A 17,500-nucleotide genomic window follows, 5' to 3' on the forward strand; every position below is an offset into this window, starting at 1 on the left:
TCGGGGGGGTGAGTGACCGTGTTATAAGGCTGGGAAGGGTGTGTGGTGGCTGGGTTAGGCTGGGGTGGGTGTGTGGTGGTATAAGGTTGGGATGGGTGTGTGTTGTTAGATTGGGGAGGGGGGGTCAGGCCTTCGGATGACAGCAAAGGGTTTCTACTGTAGAGAGAGTAAAACAGAGATAAAAATGTTATTAGTTTATGGTAACTTAAGAGTTTTATGACTTTAAATTAAGTTGCTACGAGGAACTTTAAGTTTGTGTTCATTCTAGCCCCCCCCTTAGGACAAAAGCGGGAGTGTTTTTACTATGCCAGCTGTTTTTCCAGGGTGAGTGTAACCACGAGAAAGGCATTAAAAAAATATACAATTTGAGGAAAGATGCGACTGTTTCACAAAGATTTAGAAATTCCTCGTAGCACCTTTAATCAAACCTATAACTAAAACCTTTAAGAGCAGGGGAAGACTCTTCTTTCTACTATAAGAGTTTTGTCTGAAACATGTAAGTTGATCTCAGACTAATATTCATATATAAAACAGGTAAAAATATGATTTTAACACTGACTTTTGCACATAACCTTACCTGATTCCTTTAATCTTAATTTTTATTTTGAATTTTTTTGAAAGATTTATTTTTTGGCATTTTTATGCTTTATTGATAGTGTAGAGACAGAGTTGAAATGGGGCAGAGAGGGGAGTGACGTGCAGAGAACGACCGCGGGCTGGAATCGAACCCGTGTCCGCTGCTGGCCGAGGCCCATGGGGGGGGGGGGGGGGACGCCCTACCAACTGAGCTAAGTGCGCCCCCATTTCATCTTAATTTTTTTTTTTAAATTCAAAACTATAATGATACTCGAAAGTAGAAACTATAGAATTTTTTTTTTACCTGGTGTTAGTGTATGAGTGGTCGACAGGTGAGGCTCCTCCCATCTGGACCAAGTTAGCAGCAGGTGCCGGTCCAGGTGTGGTGGTTGTGTTGCTATAGGAACCGAGAGCATTCTGGAACTCCAAGGTGGAAGGTGATGACGTCATGAAGTTCTGTTGCTGGGCGGGAATATGTTGGTGTTGATTCTGATGATGTAACTGCTGCTGCTGCTGCTGCTGTTGTTGTTGTTGAATGAACGCCTGTTGATATTGGTGCATCTGTTAAAGAAAGAGAGAGAGAGAGAGAGAGAGAGAGGGAGAGAGGGGGAAGAGAGAGAGAGGGGAGGAGAGAGGTAGAGATGGAGAGAGAGAACGAGAGGGAGAGGGAGGGAAGAAAGAGAGAGAGGGAGAGAGGCAGTGGAGGAGAGATAGAGAGAGAGAGAGAGATTGGAGAGAGGGAGAGAAGGGGGAGAGATGGAGAGAGAAGGAGAAAGAGAGAGAGAGAGAGGCAGAGGGAGAGGAGGAGGGAATGAATGAGGGACGGAGCTTTTTGATTTGATATTTCATGGCGAACGACACGATGGAATGTTGTTGTTAGAATGTTTGAAACTAGTTTGTTCTGGATTGTTGGTAAAGCCGGGGACACAGTGGAGGGAGAGGGGCGGAGGGAGCAACAAGTCAATAGAACCAAAGGCAAATCAATCCAAATGAACAGAAAATAGGCTAAAAATGCATTAAAGACCTACTTCACCGGTGGGAATATGAAGGTGTATTGAACTCTGAGATCCTCTGTAGTATAAATGTGCAAAAATGTTAGAAATCGGTTCATCCTAGCCTGAGAAAAGGCAGAAAGAGTGTTTTATGGTCTCACTGTCTAACCCTACATTTTCCCCATGTGTGACATCACGCATGGTATTCCTCACGCAAGTATTCCTTTAAGTTTTTGCACATGGCAGCAATATTTTATCCGTCTTCTAAAATAATATTATGGCTGAAACGCTGATGCTCTCTTGTGTTGCATTGATGTTGTCCATGTTTGCTCAGGCCTTATAGTGTGTAATAGTAATTCTAGTGTTCTAGTCATTTTTAGCAGCGCTCTCTTTTCCCACTGCCTGTGAATGCATCATCCCTGAGAGTTCCAATCCCCATACTTCCCTGCTATTTAGTACGCCAGAGAAAAACATTTAGGATGTCCCAATACACGCACGTCAATTGTAGTATGCTGAAAATACATAAATGCCACACTAACTCCAATTAGCATTTTGGAGTATACGTATTTAATCTTGACATTTCTCGACATAATGGAAGAAAAAAAAAATCTTCCTTATCTGATTTTTTTTCTTCTCTCCTGTGGCCCTAATAAATACTCTTCTGTACTTTAGTATGCAGTGTAGTAAAAAGAAAAAAAAGTATGTGATTTGGATACGCAGGGCATATGTGGATAGCAAACTGAGCTCCGTTGCCACCCAACTGTGCAAACCCCCTAGTGGCTTCGCCTATTACCAGCTTGCATTGGAAACAAAAACAGATGGTGCGCTATCGGTTGAAAAAAAAAAAAAAACAAGACTTCTAAAACTGCGCCCGCCCTAACACAAGACCTGTGTTTATGTGCGTTCGGTTGAGTAGCTACGTAAATAGGACTTTTCTGAATACTTGGAGCGGGTCCTTGGGAGATTTAAGCGTCTGTTTTCGAAGGTTTTTTTGGCACGGACGTGAAGAGATGACTGCCAGCGTTTGGAATAGAGAGAGAGAGAGAGAGAGAGAGAGAGACTTTAGTAAATTTTTAGGGCATTTTGACGGTAAAATTAGATACTCGTCTCCGGGTTATTTTCATGCTGTGTCTCCATGTGTTTCGCTGTCATTTGATCAAACTATTTTAATTCCAGGGTTTTTTGGATCGAATCTGCGCCTGCTCTGAAATGCTGTCATCATTTTGAGTTGGAAGCATCCTTAAAAGGTGCTACAAGGAACTTTTAAATATATATTTTTTTTAAAAACAGAATAGAAAAAAAAACTAAAAAGAAAAATTACCAAAAAAGGCAAGTCTATCCCATGTTCCTGTCCGTCATGATATTAATCTAATTGGATATATTTAAAAATTTGCTCAGACAACACACACACACACACACACACACACAGTCTCACCCACACACACACACCCACCCAGTCTCTCTCACACACACACACACACACACACACAGTCTCTCTCTCTCTCACTCTCACACACACACACACACACACACACACACACACACACACAGTCTCTCTCTCTCACTCTAATACACGCACACACAGTCTCTCACACACACAAACACAGTCTCTCTCTCTCTCTCTCTCTCTCTCTCTCTCTCTCTCTCTCTCACACACACAGTCACACACAGTCTCTCTCTCTCTCTCTCTCTCTCTCTCACACACAGTCTCTCACACAGACACACACAGTCTCTCTCACACACACACACCCACACACACTCACTCACTCACACACTCACACAGTCTCTCTCTCACTCACACACACACACACACACACCCACACACAGTCTCTCTCACTCTCTCCTTCACACACACACACACACACACACACACACACACACTTACCATAGCAGCGTACTGGGCTTGGGCTTGGGCCTGGGCTTGAGCTTGGGCCTGAGCAACTTGTTGTTGGTACATGGGTTGGTGCATCATCATCTGGTGTTGCTGCATTAGGGCCTGTTGCTGCTGCTGCTGCTGCATTAAAGCCTGTTGTTGCTGTTGTTGCTGCTGTTGGTGCTGGAGGGACTGGTGCACAGCCTGTTGGTACTGAGGGGGTGGGAGAGGGAGAGGGGTTAAAGGGGCACTGCGTAACTTTGGCTGTGTCAGAAGTGAACGTTTTTTTTTTTTTTTTTTTTTTTTAAGATTTTTATTTGAAAGTTTCAGAGATACAGTGAACATTGGGGGAGGGGGGGAGAGAGAGAGAGAGAGGGGGGATGACAGGTATTGAGGGGGTAGAAGAGGGATGGGTTAAAGGTGCACTGCATAACTTTGGCTGTGTCAGAGAAGTGAACTTTTTTTTTTTTTTCTTTTTTAGATTTTAACCTCTTATTTGACAGTTTCAGAGATAGAGACATTGGGGAGAGAGATTGAGGGGAATGACTGGTACTGAGGGGGTAGTAGAGGGAGAGGTTAAAGGTACACTGCGTAACTTTGGTTGTGTCCGAGAAGTGACCATTTTTCAATATTTTCTTTTTACTTTATTTAATTCAATAAAAATCGTTTAAGGAAAAAAAAAATTTGCAACAACATTACCTGGAGGTATTGTAGTTGCTGTGCGTTGGCGTGATGTTGCTGCAGGGCCTGTTGTTGTTGCTGTATCTGTTGCTGTTGTTGATGGTGTTGCTGTATCTGTTGCTGTTGGATCTGTTGCTGTTGCAGTTGCTGCAGTCTCAGGTCTCCGGGCTGGAGCTGCTGCAGGACGCGGTGCTGCTGGCTGCCCGACTGAGGCTGCACCGGGGCGGGGGCTAAGAGGACGGGGAGAGGGGGGGTGGATGGAGGAGTTTTTATTTTATTTTTTTGGACATGTTTTGAGCAAAGAAGAGGAGAAAGAGGGGTGTGAGGGGTGTGGGGGGTGTGTGTGTGTGTGTGTGTGTGTGTGTGTGCGTACACTGGCTGAGAGGAGAGACGGGTGGGTGGATGAGTAAAGTTAGAAAACATTTCCACAACATATTTATTTTCTTTTTTCCTATGAAACAAACTTACAACAAAATACAAAACAAAACAAAAAAATGGGCGTCTGGAGGAGCTTTTATTACAATATAATATAATAATAATAATAATAATAATAATAATAATAATAATAATAATAATAATAATAATAATAATAATAATAATAATAATAATAATAATAATAATAATAACTTTGTTTATATAGCACCTTTCTAAAACAGAGTTACAAAGTGCTTTACAAATAGTGGTAAAACAATACATTTGTCATTTTTTAATTCATTATTATTATTATTATTATTATTATTATTTATTTATTTATTTATTTTTTTCATGGGGGGCTGAGAGGAGGGGAGAGGGGGTGGAGGAGTTTTTATTTGGTAATATAATATACTAAAATAATAATAATTATAACTTTGTTTATATAGTCCCACAACATGCTTTACAAATAGCAGTAAAACAATGAATGTGTAATTTTTTAAACCTGCAGTGTGTAGAATTTTGGGTTTTATTTCCTTGGAGATTTTGTAGAACGTAATTATAATATCCATAAGTACATTTAATTTAGTAAATAATAGCTGAAATTTTTTTTTTTAATTATTATTTTTTCCCTTAGAAAGGGTCTCATGTCCATATTTCTGCATATCTTGGACCAAGGCCTAGTGCCGCCATCTTGAAAGTGTCATAGTTGGAATGGCATCAGGTGCATTGTTTAAAATTTAGAATTGTTCTTGTCCTTGAAGGCCACTGTAGCTTCTGTTATTATTCTAAAGGGTTGGGGTTTCCCAGGGAGTGTTGCATTCTAGAACTTTCTAGAACTTTCTTGATGATGTCATATTACATAGTGCACCTTTAAAGTTGATGGAAAAATCCAAGATATGAACTATTAACCTCGGTAATGTTAGACGCACCTTTCTGTCCGTTGCTGACGGGTGCTGAGGCTGCGGTCACGTTGCCTGGGGTGACTGTGTTGCCATGAGCGACTGTGTTGCTTGGGGTGACAGTGTTTGCGAGCGGCAGGACGTTGCTGTTGGCTGCTTTGGGTCTCTGTCGGGGGGCGATGGACGTCTCTGTAGGGCCAACGGACTCTGTGATCCTGGAAGGGAAAAGGGAAAAGATGTGTTTAAAGACCTACTTCACCGTTGGAAATATGAAGGTGTATTGAGCTCTGAGATCCTATGTAGTATAAATGTGCAAACATTTTAGAAATCGGTTCATCCTAGCCTGAGAAAAGGCAGAAAGAGTGTTTTATGGTCTCACTGTACTAAACCTACATTTTCACACATGGTAAAATGTAGGGTTATAGGATTAACAGGACAGCTGGGCCAAGGGAAGACTGAGGGAAGTCTGAGGGAAGAAAAACCTCATTCATTATACTATAATAATCTGTGATTCTGGAAGGGTAGAGGTGAAAGATTAAGTTTGGTTGGTTTTTTCGACTAATACCTATACATTGCATCGTTTAACATGTGGTATGTGAACAGAACATATTTGTACATGTGCAGAGCTAGGGTGCAGGACTTTTTGACCAATTCCAAGGAGCTTGTTTGAGAAGGGACATCTGGTAAATTGTAAATGGACTCCACTTCTATAGCGTTTTTCACAGACTCAAAGCGCTTTACATTGTTTTGTACACATTCACCCATTCACACACACATTCATACACCGATAGCAGCAGCAGCTACCACGCAGGGTGCAAGCTAACTATCAAGAGACATTTAGGGGTTCAGTGTCTCTTTGCCCAGGGACACTTGGACATGTGGCGGGGCGGCGGGATAATCAATAGAAACTCAAGTATTCAGTAGTAAATCAGTAGTCACAGTCAGTACCTGGCTTTCGTGACACTTTTCCTCGCAGCGATCTCACTGGCTGTCAGAGGCTCCGGCAGCGACGTCGGGATGGGAGAATTCTGGGGGAAAAAAAGTCAAAAAGAATTTATGTTAATTTTGTGTCAGTGAGTCTAATTTTTCCTCTGATGATCATAAATTACATGTAACAGCAAACGAGACCATCAGTGCAAAAGAATGCTATTTGTATATAGTTTTTCCTAATGCCTTTGTCATGTGTATATACGCTCACCCAGGAACAACAGCTGGCGAAGTAAAAATCACTACCGTATTAGTCCAAAGGGGTAGTGCTAGAATGAACACAAACTGAAAGTTCCTCGGAGCAGCTTTAAGCAAATGAACGAAATGCTTAAAAAGGTGCAGTGTGTAATATGACATCATCCAGAAAGTTCTACAAAGTTCTAGATTGCAACGCTCCCTGGGTAACCCCAACCCTTTCGAATAATAACAGAAGCTACTGTGGCCTTCAAGGACAAGAACAATTCTAAATTTTAAACAATGCACCTGCTGACATTCCAACTATGACACTTTCAAGATGGCGGCACTAGGCTTTGGTCCAAAATATACAGAAATATGGACATATATGAGACCCTTTCTAAGGGAAAAAATAATCATTCAAAACATTTTTTTCAGCTATTATGCTCTAAATTAAATGTACGTATGGATATTATAATTACTTTCTACAAAATCTGCTAGGAAATAAAACCCAAAATTCTACACACTGCAGGTTTAAATTCACACTGACTGCCTGATTATTGCGGTGACTTACAAAGAGGTTTGGCACGGGACAATCCTTCCCAGCCAGTCCGAAGGCAAAGTGGGAAACCTGGTAAATGTCTGGTCTCCTGTCCTGGTCCGGCTCAAGCATGTATCCTGGAAGAGACAGTAATGTTTTTTTTTTTTTTATGTTTTTCTCCTTTTGTCTGTTAAGGAATCTGTCCCTGTCTGTCTGTCTGTCTGTCTGTCTGTCTGTCTGTCTGTCTGTCTGTCTGAGCGTGGTTATGGATTTATTTATTTTTTTATGTTGAGAAATATGCTCCAAATATATTGTTAGTGTATTTTTAAGTTGTTGAGGAACCCTTGAAAACGACATCAAATCGTTATTATTGTGCACTGTCTGTCCTTGGCCACATGGTGGAGCTGTTGTTCAACTTATAATAAATAAGGAAAATCCAGTGTCAGCAGGATGCATTTAGGGGAAGCGAAATAACTTCCCTGATAAAGTAAACAGGGCCAAGCCATTACCGACTGGGCTTAAAAACAGGCTACAGTTGTTTAAATGCAAAACAGAAGCAAACTAAATTGAGTTACAGATAATAGAACACTGCTGCATTCTGGGTAATTGTGTTAGTAACTATAATATATGACAGTGAAGTTCCATTATGTGAAGAAAGTTTTCCAACCTTAAAAATGTATTTTATATACACACACACACAGACACAGACACACACACACATTAACACACATTAACACACACACACACACACACACACACACACACACACACACACACACTTCATCAAGTTATACAGTGTTCCAACAGGTTTTCCATTTCTTTTCAAGACTCAAATTTCTAGACTTCTCTGTAGATTTCTCAGTCCATATTTGACATCTCAATACAAATATGTAGATGCTTATTATGTAAATAAATAGTTTTCAAATTCAAACTGTTAACACGTAGGTATAGTCAGTGATTCTGTAGAAAGCTTGTCAACATCACTTTCTCCTCATGGCACACTACCTGTTGTACTGTGTGTGCACTGAAAAAAATCCATTGTTAACTGTGTATGCCATCATCTTATGTCAGTACATTTAGAATAGAAGTCATGCTCAATAAATAGCGATAGAAAGTGGTTCTAACATAGATCCTTAGTACAGACCTACTTCACCGGTGAAAATATGAAGGTGTATTGAACTCTGAGATCCTATGTAGTATAAACGTGCAAACATTTTAGAAATCGGTTCATCCTAGCTTGAGAAAACCCTACATTTTGCCCAGTTGTGACATCACAACTGGGCAAACTGTAAGGTTAGACAGTGACACCATAAAACACTCTTTCTGCCTCTTCTCAGGCTAGGATGAACCCATTTCTAAAATGTTTGCACATTTATACTACATAGGCCATAGGATCTCAGAGTTCAATACACCTTCATATTCCCACCGGTGAAGTAGCTCTTTAAGAATAAACGTCATTAATCATTAATTAATTTAGGCGACTGTGGCTCAGTTGGTAGAGCGGGTCGGCCGATGATCAAAGGGTTGGAGGTTCGATCCCCGCCCTGCCACCTGTGTCATAGTTGTCGTGTCCTTGGGCAAGACACTACACCCACCTTGCCTCGTGTGAATGTTGATAGTTAGCCTGCTATCGGTGTATGAATGTGTGTGTGAATGGTCTTTTGCAGGTCTCCCTTGCAAAAGAGTCTTCGGTCTCAATGGGATTTACCTGTATAAATAAAGGTTAAAAAATAAAATAAAAAATAAACTGAAACTTACTGATCAGACAGTGCAACTTGAAGGAGAATTTGGAGTTATCTGGAACGATAAAGGTTCCGTCACATATGGCGACTTGACTCTCCCCAAAGGGAAGAGTGAAGAAACACAGCTTGTACAACAAGCAGCCGAGGGCCTGGGGAGAGAGACACACAGAACAGGGTTTAAAAAACACATTTTAACATTTACCTTTTAGTTTTTTAGTTTTAGTTTTTATTTAAAAAGGGACAGCGCACATGAAAGTGCATGAACATATAGCACGATTAAAACACATAAGTATTGAAAGAAAGACAAAAAGCACAGACAAGGAGCATACAAGTGGCATGAATGCAAAACACAAGCACAAACAAGGGCATACAGACAAGGAGCACAACACTCAGACACAAACACAACTAGTAAACACAAAGACAAACACACTATCCCAGATGATTATGGATGCATATTTGATTTGTCAGTAACCAGTTTTTTATAAATTTTGAGAGGGATTTGAGTGATGTAATGTTCCTTAGTTCTGTGGTTTAAACAAAGTCCTTAGAAACCTGTTAAAGCTCGGGTGGAGGACACTGGTTCTCTTTGGTCCCTCCCCCTATGGTCCCTCCCTGACACGCTCTACACCAACAAAGTCGTGCCAAAGTGAATGGAAAGTCCCAACAGCCAATAAGAACAGAGAATCGGAGCCTCGCTCTGATCGGTCAAAGTGTACAGCTCGTGTTAACTTTGACCAATCAGAAATCACATACCCCAGCTTTAAGTAGAGTACGCCATGTTATGTGTTTATTTCATCTTTTGTTTGTGTGTTCACTTTTTCCAGTTGTGTGTTTGTGTTCCTTAAATAAAATAAAAAATAAAATAAAAAATAAAATAAAGAATTAAAAAAACACACATTTTAGAGTTAATTTGTTCAATACATTTATGAAACATTTTTTTTTACTGAAAAGACAAATCTTGAATACTGAATTATACCAGAGCTAAAATACAGCTTCACACCAGCAAAATCAATATTATAAAATAAATCAATAACAAAAAATCTATGGTAAATGGAATTGACTTATATAGCGCTTTTCTAGCCGATTTTCTCAGCCCCAAAGCGCTTTACATATCTTACCACATTCACCCATTCATACACACACTCATACACCGATGGCAGTAGCTGCCATGCAAGGCGCTCTCTGAACCATCGGGAGCAATTTGGGGTTCAGTGTCTTGCCCAGGGACACTTCGACATGTGGCGGGTAGGCGGGGAATCGAACCTCCGACCCTGCACTCCAGAGGCAATCTTCCTACCCACTTCGCCACTGCCGCCCACAAATAACAATTTTTCCCTCTGTTGCTGCCTAAATACTCTTCCAGATAATCACACATATCCAAAATAAACCTTAAAAAAATTAGACTTCTACCAGGACTAAACATGTCAAGTGCAGCCCATCCTTACAGGAAATGAAACCCCGACCCTTAGCCGACCCGAAAGATTTGAAATTTCCTTACGCCTGTGGCTAAATAAAAATCTGCTTTCTCTGCAATATATCTGTCCAAACAATTCACTTGTAAAAGAAGTGCTGTGCTACCAAATCATATATTCTCTTTGAGCTAAATTTAGCCGCGGCGTCTTTATGTAGATGCTGTAGTTTGAGATGAAAGGGACTTAGGAATTAGCTACAGTGTTTAGGGGAATGTTTTTTTTTTTTTTTTTTTTTTTTTTTTTTTTTTTTTTTTTTTTTTTTTTTTAAATCGGGACACTGTTGTTAATCCAGTCTGATGCTAAAATTCTTAATCCAAGTAAGGGTGTGAGGGGGGATGTGTGTGAGTGAGTGAGTGAGTGAGTGAGTGAGTGAGTGAGTGAGTGAGTGAGTGAGTTGAGTGAGTTGAGTGAGTGAGTGAGTGAGTGAGTGAGTTGAGTGCGTTGAGTGAGTGAGTGAGTGAGTGAGTGAGTGAGTGAGTGAGTGAGTGAGTGAGTGAGTGAGTGAGTGAGTGAGTGAGTGAGTGAGTGAGTGAGTGAGTGAGTGAGTGAGTGAGTGAGTGAGTGAGTGAGTGAGTGAGTGAGTGAGTGAGTTGAGTGAGTTGAGTGAGTGAGTGAGTGAGTGCGTTGAGTGAGTGAGTGTGTGTGTGTGTTTTAAACATGGTTAAACATGGGAAGGATATGAGAACATAGGAGGTAGTCCACAGGAAATTGGTGTTGTTAGTCCCACAATAGCCGTCTTCCTATCCTATTTAAAGATCTTGTCCATTCATAATAATGTACACACATGCGCAAGAACACACACACACACACACACACACACACACACACACACACAGTCCCGGACAAAAGTCTCGTCACTTATCGATTTTGTAGAAACAACAGTTTATAACCTGACTTTTAATTAATCCGTTGGTTTTAGAAATGGCTCATATGAAAGCTAAAACCCTCCCAATAAAAATAATAAAATAAATAAAATAAAATAAATTTGCTTCACTGAAGAAATGTTGATCATTTAATGAACACAGAAAGGTCAGATGTTGGCAGGACAAAAGTCTTGTCGCCTACAGAGAGTAATGTGAAAATTGAACAAATAATTTACTTCAAATACAAAGATATGTTGCATAACATCAGTGAATTAAGTAGTGGCATTAAGAAAAAATATATAAAAATAGAATTCTTTGCACTGTTTGTCCAATTGTATCATAATTAGCAATGGTTCACATTAAGGCACATGTGTATGTCTTTAACACCATGGGATTTAGTGCATCAATCTACACCACCGCTCCCCAAAATGGCTGCCATCCAAGGCTTTGTTTCCTAACTATACCTGCTGGCACCTTCTTAAAAACATATAAAATTACCTTTCACACAAGCTTATCAAGGCCTTTGTCTTTAACTGGGACTAACTATCTAAAAAGGAAAGAAAATAGACTATTGCTAGCAGAGAGAAAATGGAAGAGGACGCGGCTGAGTCTTTTGGCCACGTTGTGAATGAGTCTTATGAATGTTTTATTACGGAAAAACGCAGTTGGAAAGCTGGTGGAAACAAACAGCCCGGGGTGAGCCAGCCACACGACAAACCAGCTCTGCAGGGTACAACACACACACACACACTGAGAGAGACACGTACACACACACACTGAGAGAGACACACACACACACACACACACACACACACACACAGTTACAAGACACACACACACACAGTTACAAGAACACGTACACACACACACACACACACACACACACACACACACACACACACACAGTTACAAGAACACATACACACACAGCGTTTGAACGGCTATACTTGTGAGGACACTCATTGACATAATATATTCCCTAGCCCCTTACCCTAACCATCGAAACTAAATGCCTAACCCCAACCCTTACACTAACCCTAACATAAACCTGATTCATACCTGAACCTTAAAACCTAGTGTTAACCCTCAAACAGCTCCTTTAAAGGCCTGTCCCACAGTGAGAACCGGCCAAAATGTCCTCACTCTTAAGGTCTAAAACTGAAATTGGTTCTCACAAAAATAGGTGTACAGGTAAACACAGAATATGAGAGAGAGAAAGACAGAGAGAGAGAGAGAGAGAGGGAGAGAGAGTGAGATAGAGAGAGAGTGAGATAGAGAGAAAGACACACAGAGAGATTGACAGAGAGAGGGGGAGAGAGTGAGAGATGGGGATAGAGAGAAAGAGAGAGAGAGACACACAGAGAGATTGACAGAGAGAGGGGGAGAGAGGGGGATAGAGAGAAAGAGAGAGAAAGAGAAAAAGAGAGAGACAGAGAGAGAGAAGAGGACCTTACCCATATATCAGCCTTAGTGGTGATGGCTTTCCCTGCGTACAAGTTAATCATCTCAGGCGAGCGATATGAAAGGGTCGTGTACCTGGGAGACACACGGAGTAAACAACAAGGTCAACGTTTTATTTTTATTTTATTTTAGTCGTTTTATGTGTTTTTTTACATATGGACAAAAAAACAAACAGAATAAGTGAACACATACAATACATACACAACACCAAACCCCCTCTCTCCTCCCCCTCCCCCCTTCCCCCTCCCTCACATAAACAGACAAGGAATACAGAGAAAAAAAAAACAAGGTCAACGTTTAAATGAACAAGCACTACACGTACAAATTAATTAGTTTAACCTACTCAAGTGCTTTCCGTATATTACAATACAAATCAGTCATGGTATAAAAAAATATATAAAAAATCATAGTATATTTAGTTGTATGTATGTATAGATCGTAAATGTCAAATATAGTATCGCCAATTGTATAGATAGATTGTATAGAGATTATATGGAATACAAGAAGCGAATATAATGAATATATTTTTTTTTACTATGGAAAAGGTGTAGGATTAAATAAGTGTATACTTCTTCCTGCTCCTTTTCAGGCATATCACATCAATACAGATCATTAGTTTTTTATTTTTGTGAAGTCTTTTAAACATACATTTTGTTTATTGTATTTTTATGCTTTTCATTTAGTTTTGTTTTTGATAAGTCTGAAATAAAATAAAAAATTCAAAATTCAACAATTCAAATGGTTCTGTCCATTAATCGCTCATTGTACATGGTCATTCTATGAAAACTAATCTAGCAGATTTTAAATAAAAATAAAAATGGTGCTCCGAGGGACTTTCAGTTTGTGTTCATTCTAGCGCCCCCCTTTGGACAAAAGCGGTAGTGATTTTACTACACCAGCTGTTGTTACTGGGTGAGCGTATACCCATGACAAAGGCATTAAGAAAAACTATATAAAAATAGTATTCTTTGCACTGATGGTCTCGTTTGGTTTTGCATGTGATGTATGATCATCAGAGGAGAAATTAAGACTGTCTGAAATATTAAAAAGTTCCTTATATATTTATTTTTATTTTTTCATTGTTATTTTACCGCGTTATTTTATGAAGCGTGTGTGTTTTTGTTTACTAGATACTGAAGAAAAAAAGAATCAACGTTACAAAGCAAAGCGAAACTTTTATTCTCATTGTGATAATACTGAAAGCAGCTGGTTGTGTTTGGAATAAAGCAGTTGATTTATGAAACTGCAAAGCCTGTGTGAGTCACCTCAGTTCACAGGACCAATCCTTTAGTCTCTGTATGATAGGCAGTGTCATTATGGAGAGTTTACACACACACGCTCATATACTGCTGATAAGATCCACACACTGTGCTTTACTGCAGCTATAAATGTGGGAAAGTGATGAGGATAGACATGAACGGACTGCTGTGATTTGACCACACACACACACACACACACACACACACACACACACACACACACACACACACACACACACACACCTGGAATGGATCAACAGCAGTGACACAGTTTGCATTAGCACATACATTTCCGGTTTCCTTGCATTGAATTATGAGATTGTACAGTATGTTTTGGGAATAGGGCTTCCCAAATTCAATTTCATGCAATATGCTCATAACTTTTTGGGCTGATATTTTGCATGACCCCTGACAAGTTAAACAATATCGTTATAGCAGTTTGGAGCATTAGGCGTGGCAGGTAAACAGTGTGGGTTTAACCAACAACTTTCTTTAACTGATGAATTTATTTTTAATTTAATCTGGCATTTTCCAAAGCTTTATTGATAGTGCAGAGAGACAAAAACAACAACATATTCAATATCAAATGTATTAAAGGTGCAGTGTGTAATATGACATCATCAAGAAAGTTCTACAAAGTTCTAGAATGCAACGCTCCCTGGGTAACCCCACCCCTTTAGAATAATAACAGAAGCTACAGTGGCCTTCAAGGACAAGAACAATTCTACATTTTAAACAATGCACCTGATGACATTCCAACTATGACACTTTCAAGATGGCGGCACTAGGCCTTGGTCCAAAATATGCAGAAATATGGACATATATGAGACATACAGTATCTCACAAAAGTGAGTACACCCCTCACATTTCTTCACATTTTTCTTTATATCTTTCCATGGGACAACACTGAAGAAATGACACTTTGATACAATGTAAAGTAGTCAGTGTACAGCTTGTATAACAGTGTCAATTTACTGTCCCCTCAAAATAACTCGACACACAGCCATTAATGTCTAAACTGCTGGCAACAAAAGTGAGTACACCCCTTAGAAAAAATTTACAAATCGGGCCCAAAGTGTAAATATTTTGTGTGGCCACCATTATTTTCCAGCACTGCCTTAACCCTCTTGGGCATGTAGTTCACTAGAGCTTCACAGGTTGCAACTGGAACCCTCTTCCACCCATTTATGACAGCATCACAGAGCTGGTGGATATTAAAGACCTTGCGCTCCTCCACCTTCTGTTTGAGGATGCCCCAAAGATGCTCAATAGGGTTTAGGTCTGGAGACATGCTTGGCCAGGCCATAACCTTTACCCTCAGCTTTTTTAGCAAGCCACTGGTCGTCTTGGAGGTGTGTTTGGGGTCGTTATCATGTTGCAATACCACCCTGCGGCCCAGTTTACGAAGGTTGAGTGCACGTGGTCAGCGTCGTACACAGAGGTTGGCTTTGGAAAATAGACATATGAGTGCTGCCAGCATTGCTGAAGGGCTTGAAGGGGTGGAGGGTCAACCTGTCAGTGCTCAGACCATACGCCGCACTCTGCATCATACTGGTCTGCATGGCTGTCATCCCAGAAGGAAGCCTATTCTAAAGATGATGCACAAGAAACCCCACAAAAAGTTTGCTGAAGACAAACAGACTACGGACATGGATTACTGCAACCATGTCCTGTGGTCTGATGAGACCAAAATACATTTATTTGGTTCAGATGGTGTTAAGAGTGTGGAGCGGCAACCAGGTGAGGAGTACAAAGACAAGTGTGTCTTGCCTAGAGTCAAGCATGGTGGTTGGAGTGTCATGGTCTGGGGCTGCATGAGTGCTGCCAGCACTGGGGATCTACAGTTCATTGAATTCTAACATGTACTGTGACATACTGAAGCAGAGCATGATCCCCTCCCTTCATAAACTGGGCCGCAGGGCAGTACTGCAACATGATAACGAACCCAAACACACCTCCAAACGACCACTGGCTTGCTAAAGAAGCTGAGGGTAAAGGTTATGGACTGGCCAAGCATGTCTCCAGTCTTAAACCCTATTGAGCATCTTTGGGGCATCCTCAAACGGGAGATGGAGGAGCGCAAGGACTCTAATATCCACCAGCTCCTTGATGTCGTCATGAATGGGTAGAAGAGGGTTCCAGTTGCAACCTGTGTAGCTCTAGTGAACTACATGCCCAAGAGGGTTAAGGCAGTGATAGAAAATAATGATGGCAAAACAAAATATTGACACTTTGGGCCCAATTTGGACATTTTTTCTTAGGGGTGTACTCACTTTTGTTGCCAACAGTTTAGACATTAATGGCTGTGTGTCGAGTTATTTTGAGGGGACAGTAAATTTACACTGTTATACAAGCTGTACACTGACTACTTGACATTGTATCAAAGTGTCATTTATTCAGTGTTGTCGCATGGAAAGATATAATGAAATATTTGAAGAAATGTTAGGGGTATACTCACTTTTGTGAGATACTGTATATATTTCTAAGGGGAAAATAATAATAAAAAAAAACTTTTCAGCTATTATGCACTAAATTAAATGTACTTATGGATATTATAATTACTTTCTACAAAATCTGCTAGGAAATAAAACCCAAAATTCTACACACTGCAGGTTTAAATTTATAAGAATGAAAAACAAACGTACTTCTTAATCTCGTCCTCCACGGCGGTCACTCCGTCTTTGTGAGGCAGTAAAACCTTGTGAGTGGCGCTGCCGAAGTCACAGAGCACGTAGCTTCCCTGGTCGTTCAGGAGGATGTTTTCAACCTGGGGACGAAGCAAGACAAAAGGGGGTCAATACATTTTTTTTTTCTTGGCCAGAGCCAATGTGGTACACGCTCTATCCACTACGCCACCGGAGCACACCGGCTTTAGACAATTTAATGAAAAATTAAAACACTGCGAAGACACTAATGAGAACGGAAGAATATATCTATCTATCTATCTATCCATCCATCCATCTATCTATCCATCTATCTATCCATCCATCCATCTATCTATCCATCCATCCATCCATCCGCTACTTATTCGTTGTGTTTGGTTATTCCCATTGAGAATTTCAACTTTTAAACTAGTTTTAATAGAGAAGCATCATTCCATCAAAATGACATCATCAGCTGCAAATGAACAAAATAACCAATGACAGAGCTCATCCCTTATTACATCATAATGGGCGTGGATGATAATCATAATAATAAGTGGATGAAGTCGCTCGTAAAAACTCCATAAATCACACACACACACACACACACAGACAGACAGACACGCACACACACACACACACACACACACACCACTGAAAACATGTGGTGAGAAATGACACTGTTGTTTCACTGATAGAAGCATTCAGCTTCAAATACTTTTTGTTTTAAGATATTTTTTGGCATTTTTATGCTTTATTGATAGTGTAGAGACAGAGTTGAAATGGGGCAGAGAGGGGAGTGACATGCAGAGAACGACCGCGGGCTGGAATCAAACCCGGGTCTGCTGCTGGCCGAGGCCCATGGGGGGGGGGCGCACTACCAACTGAGCTAAGGGCGCCCCCAGCTTCAAATACTTTCCAAAT

The 17,500-nt window shown here is 40.5% G+C and overlaps 1 protein-coding gene across 1 annotated transcript in view; it reads right to left on the minus strand.

Moving 5' to 3' along the window:
• Positions 1–17,500, minus strand: part of bmp2k (BMP2 inducible kinase) — a 73,286-nt gene that overhangs the window by 17,350 nt on the left and 38,436 nt on the right. The window contains exons 5-14 of the mRNA XM_080042948.1: positions 16,580–16,701; positions 12,669–12,750; positions 8,896–9,028; positions 7,171–7,274; positions 6,384–6,463; positions 5,466–5,650; positions 4,141–4,352; positions 3,454–3,654; positions 881–1,137; positions 1–156 (exon numbers count right to left, since the gene is read on the minus strand). The exon at positions 1–156 is cut by the window's left edge and continues 92 nt beyond it. Of these exons, the coding sequence (XP_079899074.1) occupies positions 1–156; positions 881–1,137; positions 3,454–3,654; positions 4,141–4,352; positions 5,466–5,650; positions 6,384–6,463; positions 7,171–7,274; positions 8,896–9,028; positions 12,669–12,750; positions 16,580–16,701 (1,532 nt within the window). The remainder of the gene's footprint in view (positions 157–880; positions 1,138–3,453; positions 3,655–4,140; positions 4,353–5,465; positions 5,651–6,383; positions 6,464–7,170; positions 7,275–8,895; positions 9,029–12,668; positions 12,751–16,579; positions 16,702–17,500) is intronic.

This window comes from Ammodytes marinus (assembly GCF_949987685.1).
Source record: "Ammodytes marinus genome assembly, chromosome: 2".
Lineage (NCBI taxonomy): Eukaryota > Metazoa > Chordata > Actinopteri > Uranoscopiformes > Ammodytidae > Ammodytes > Ammodytes marinus.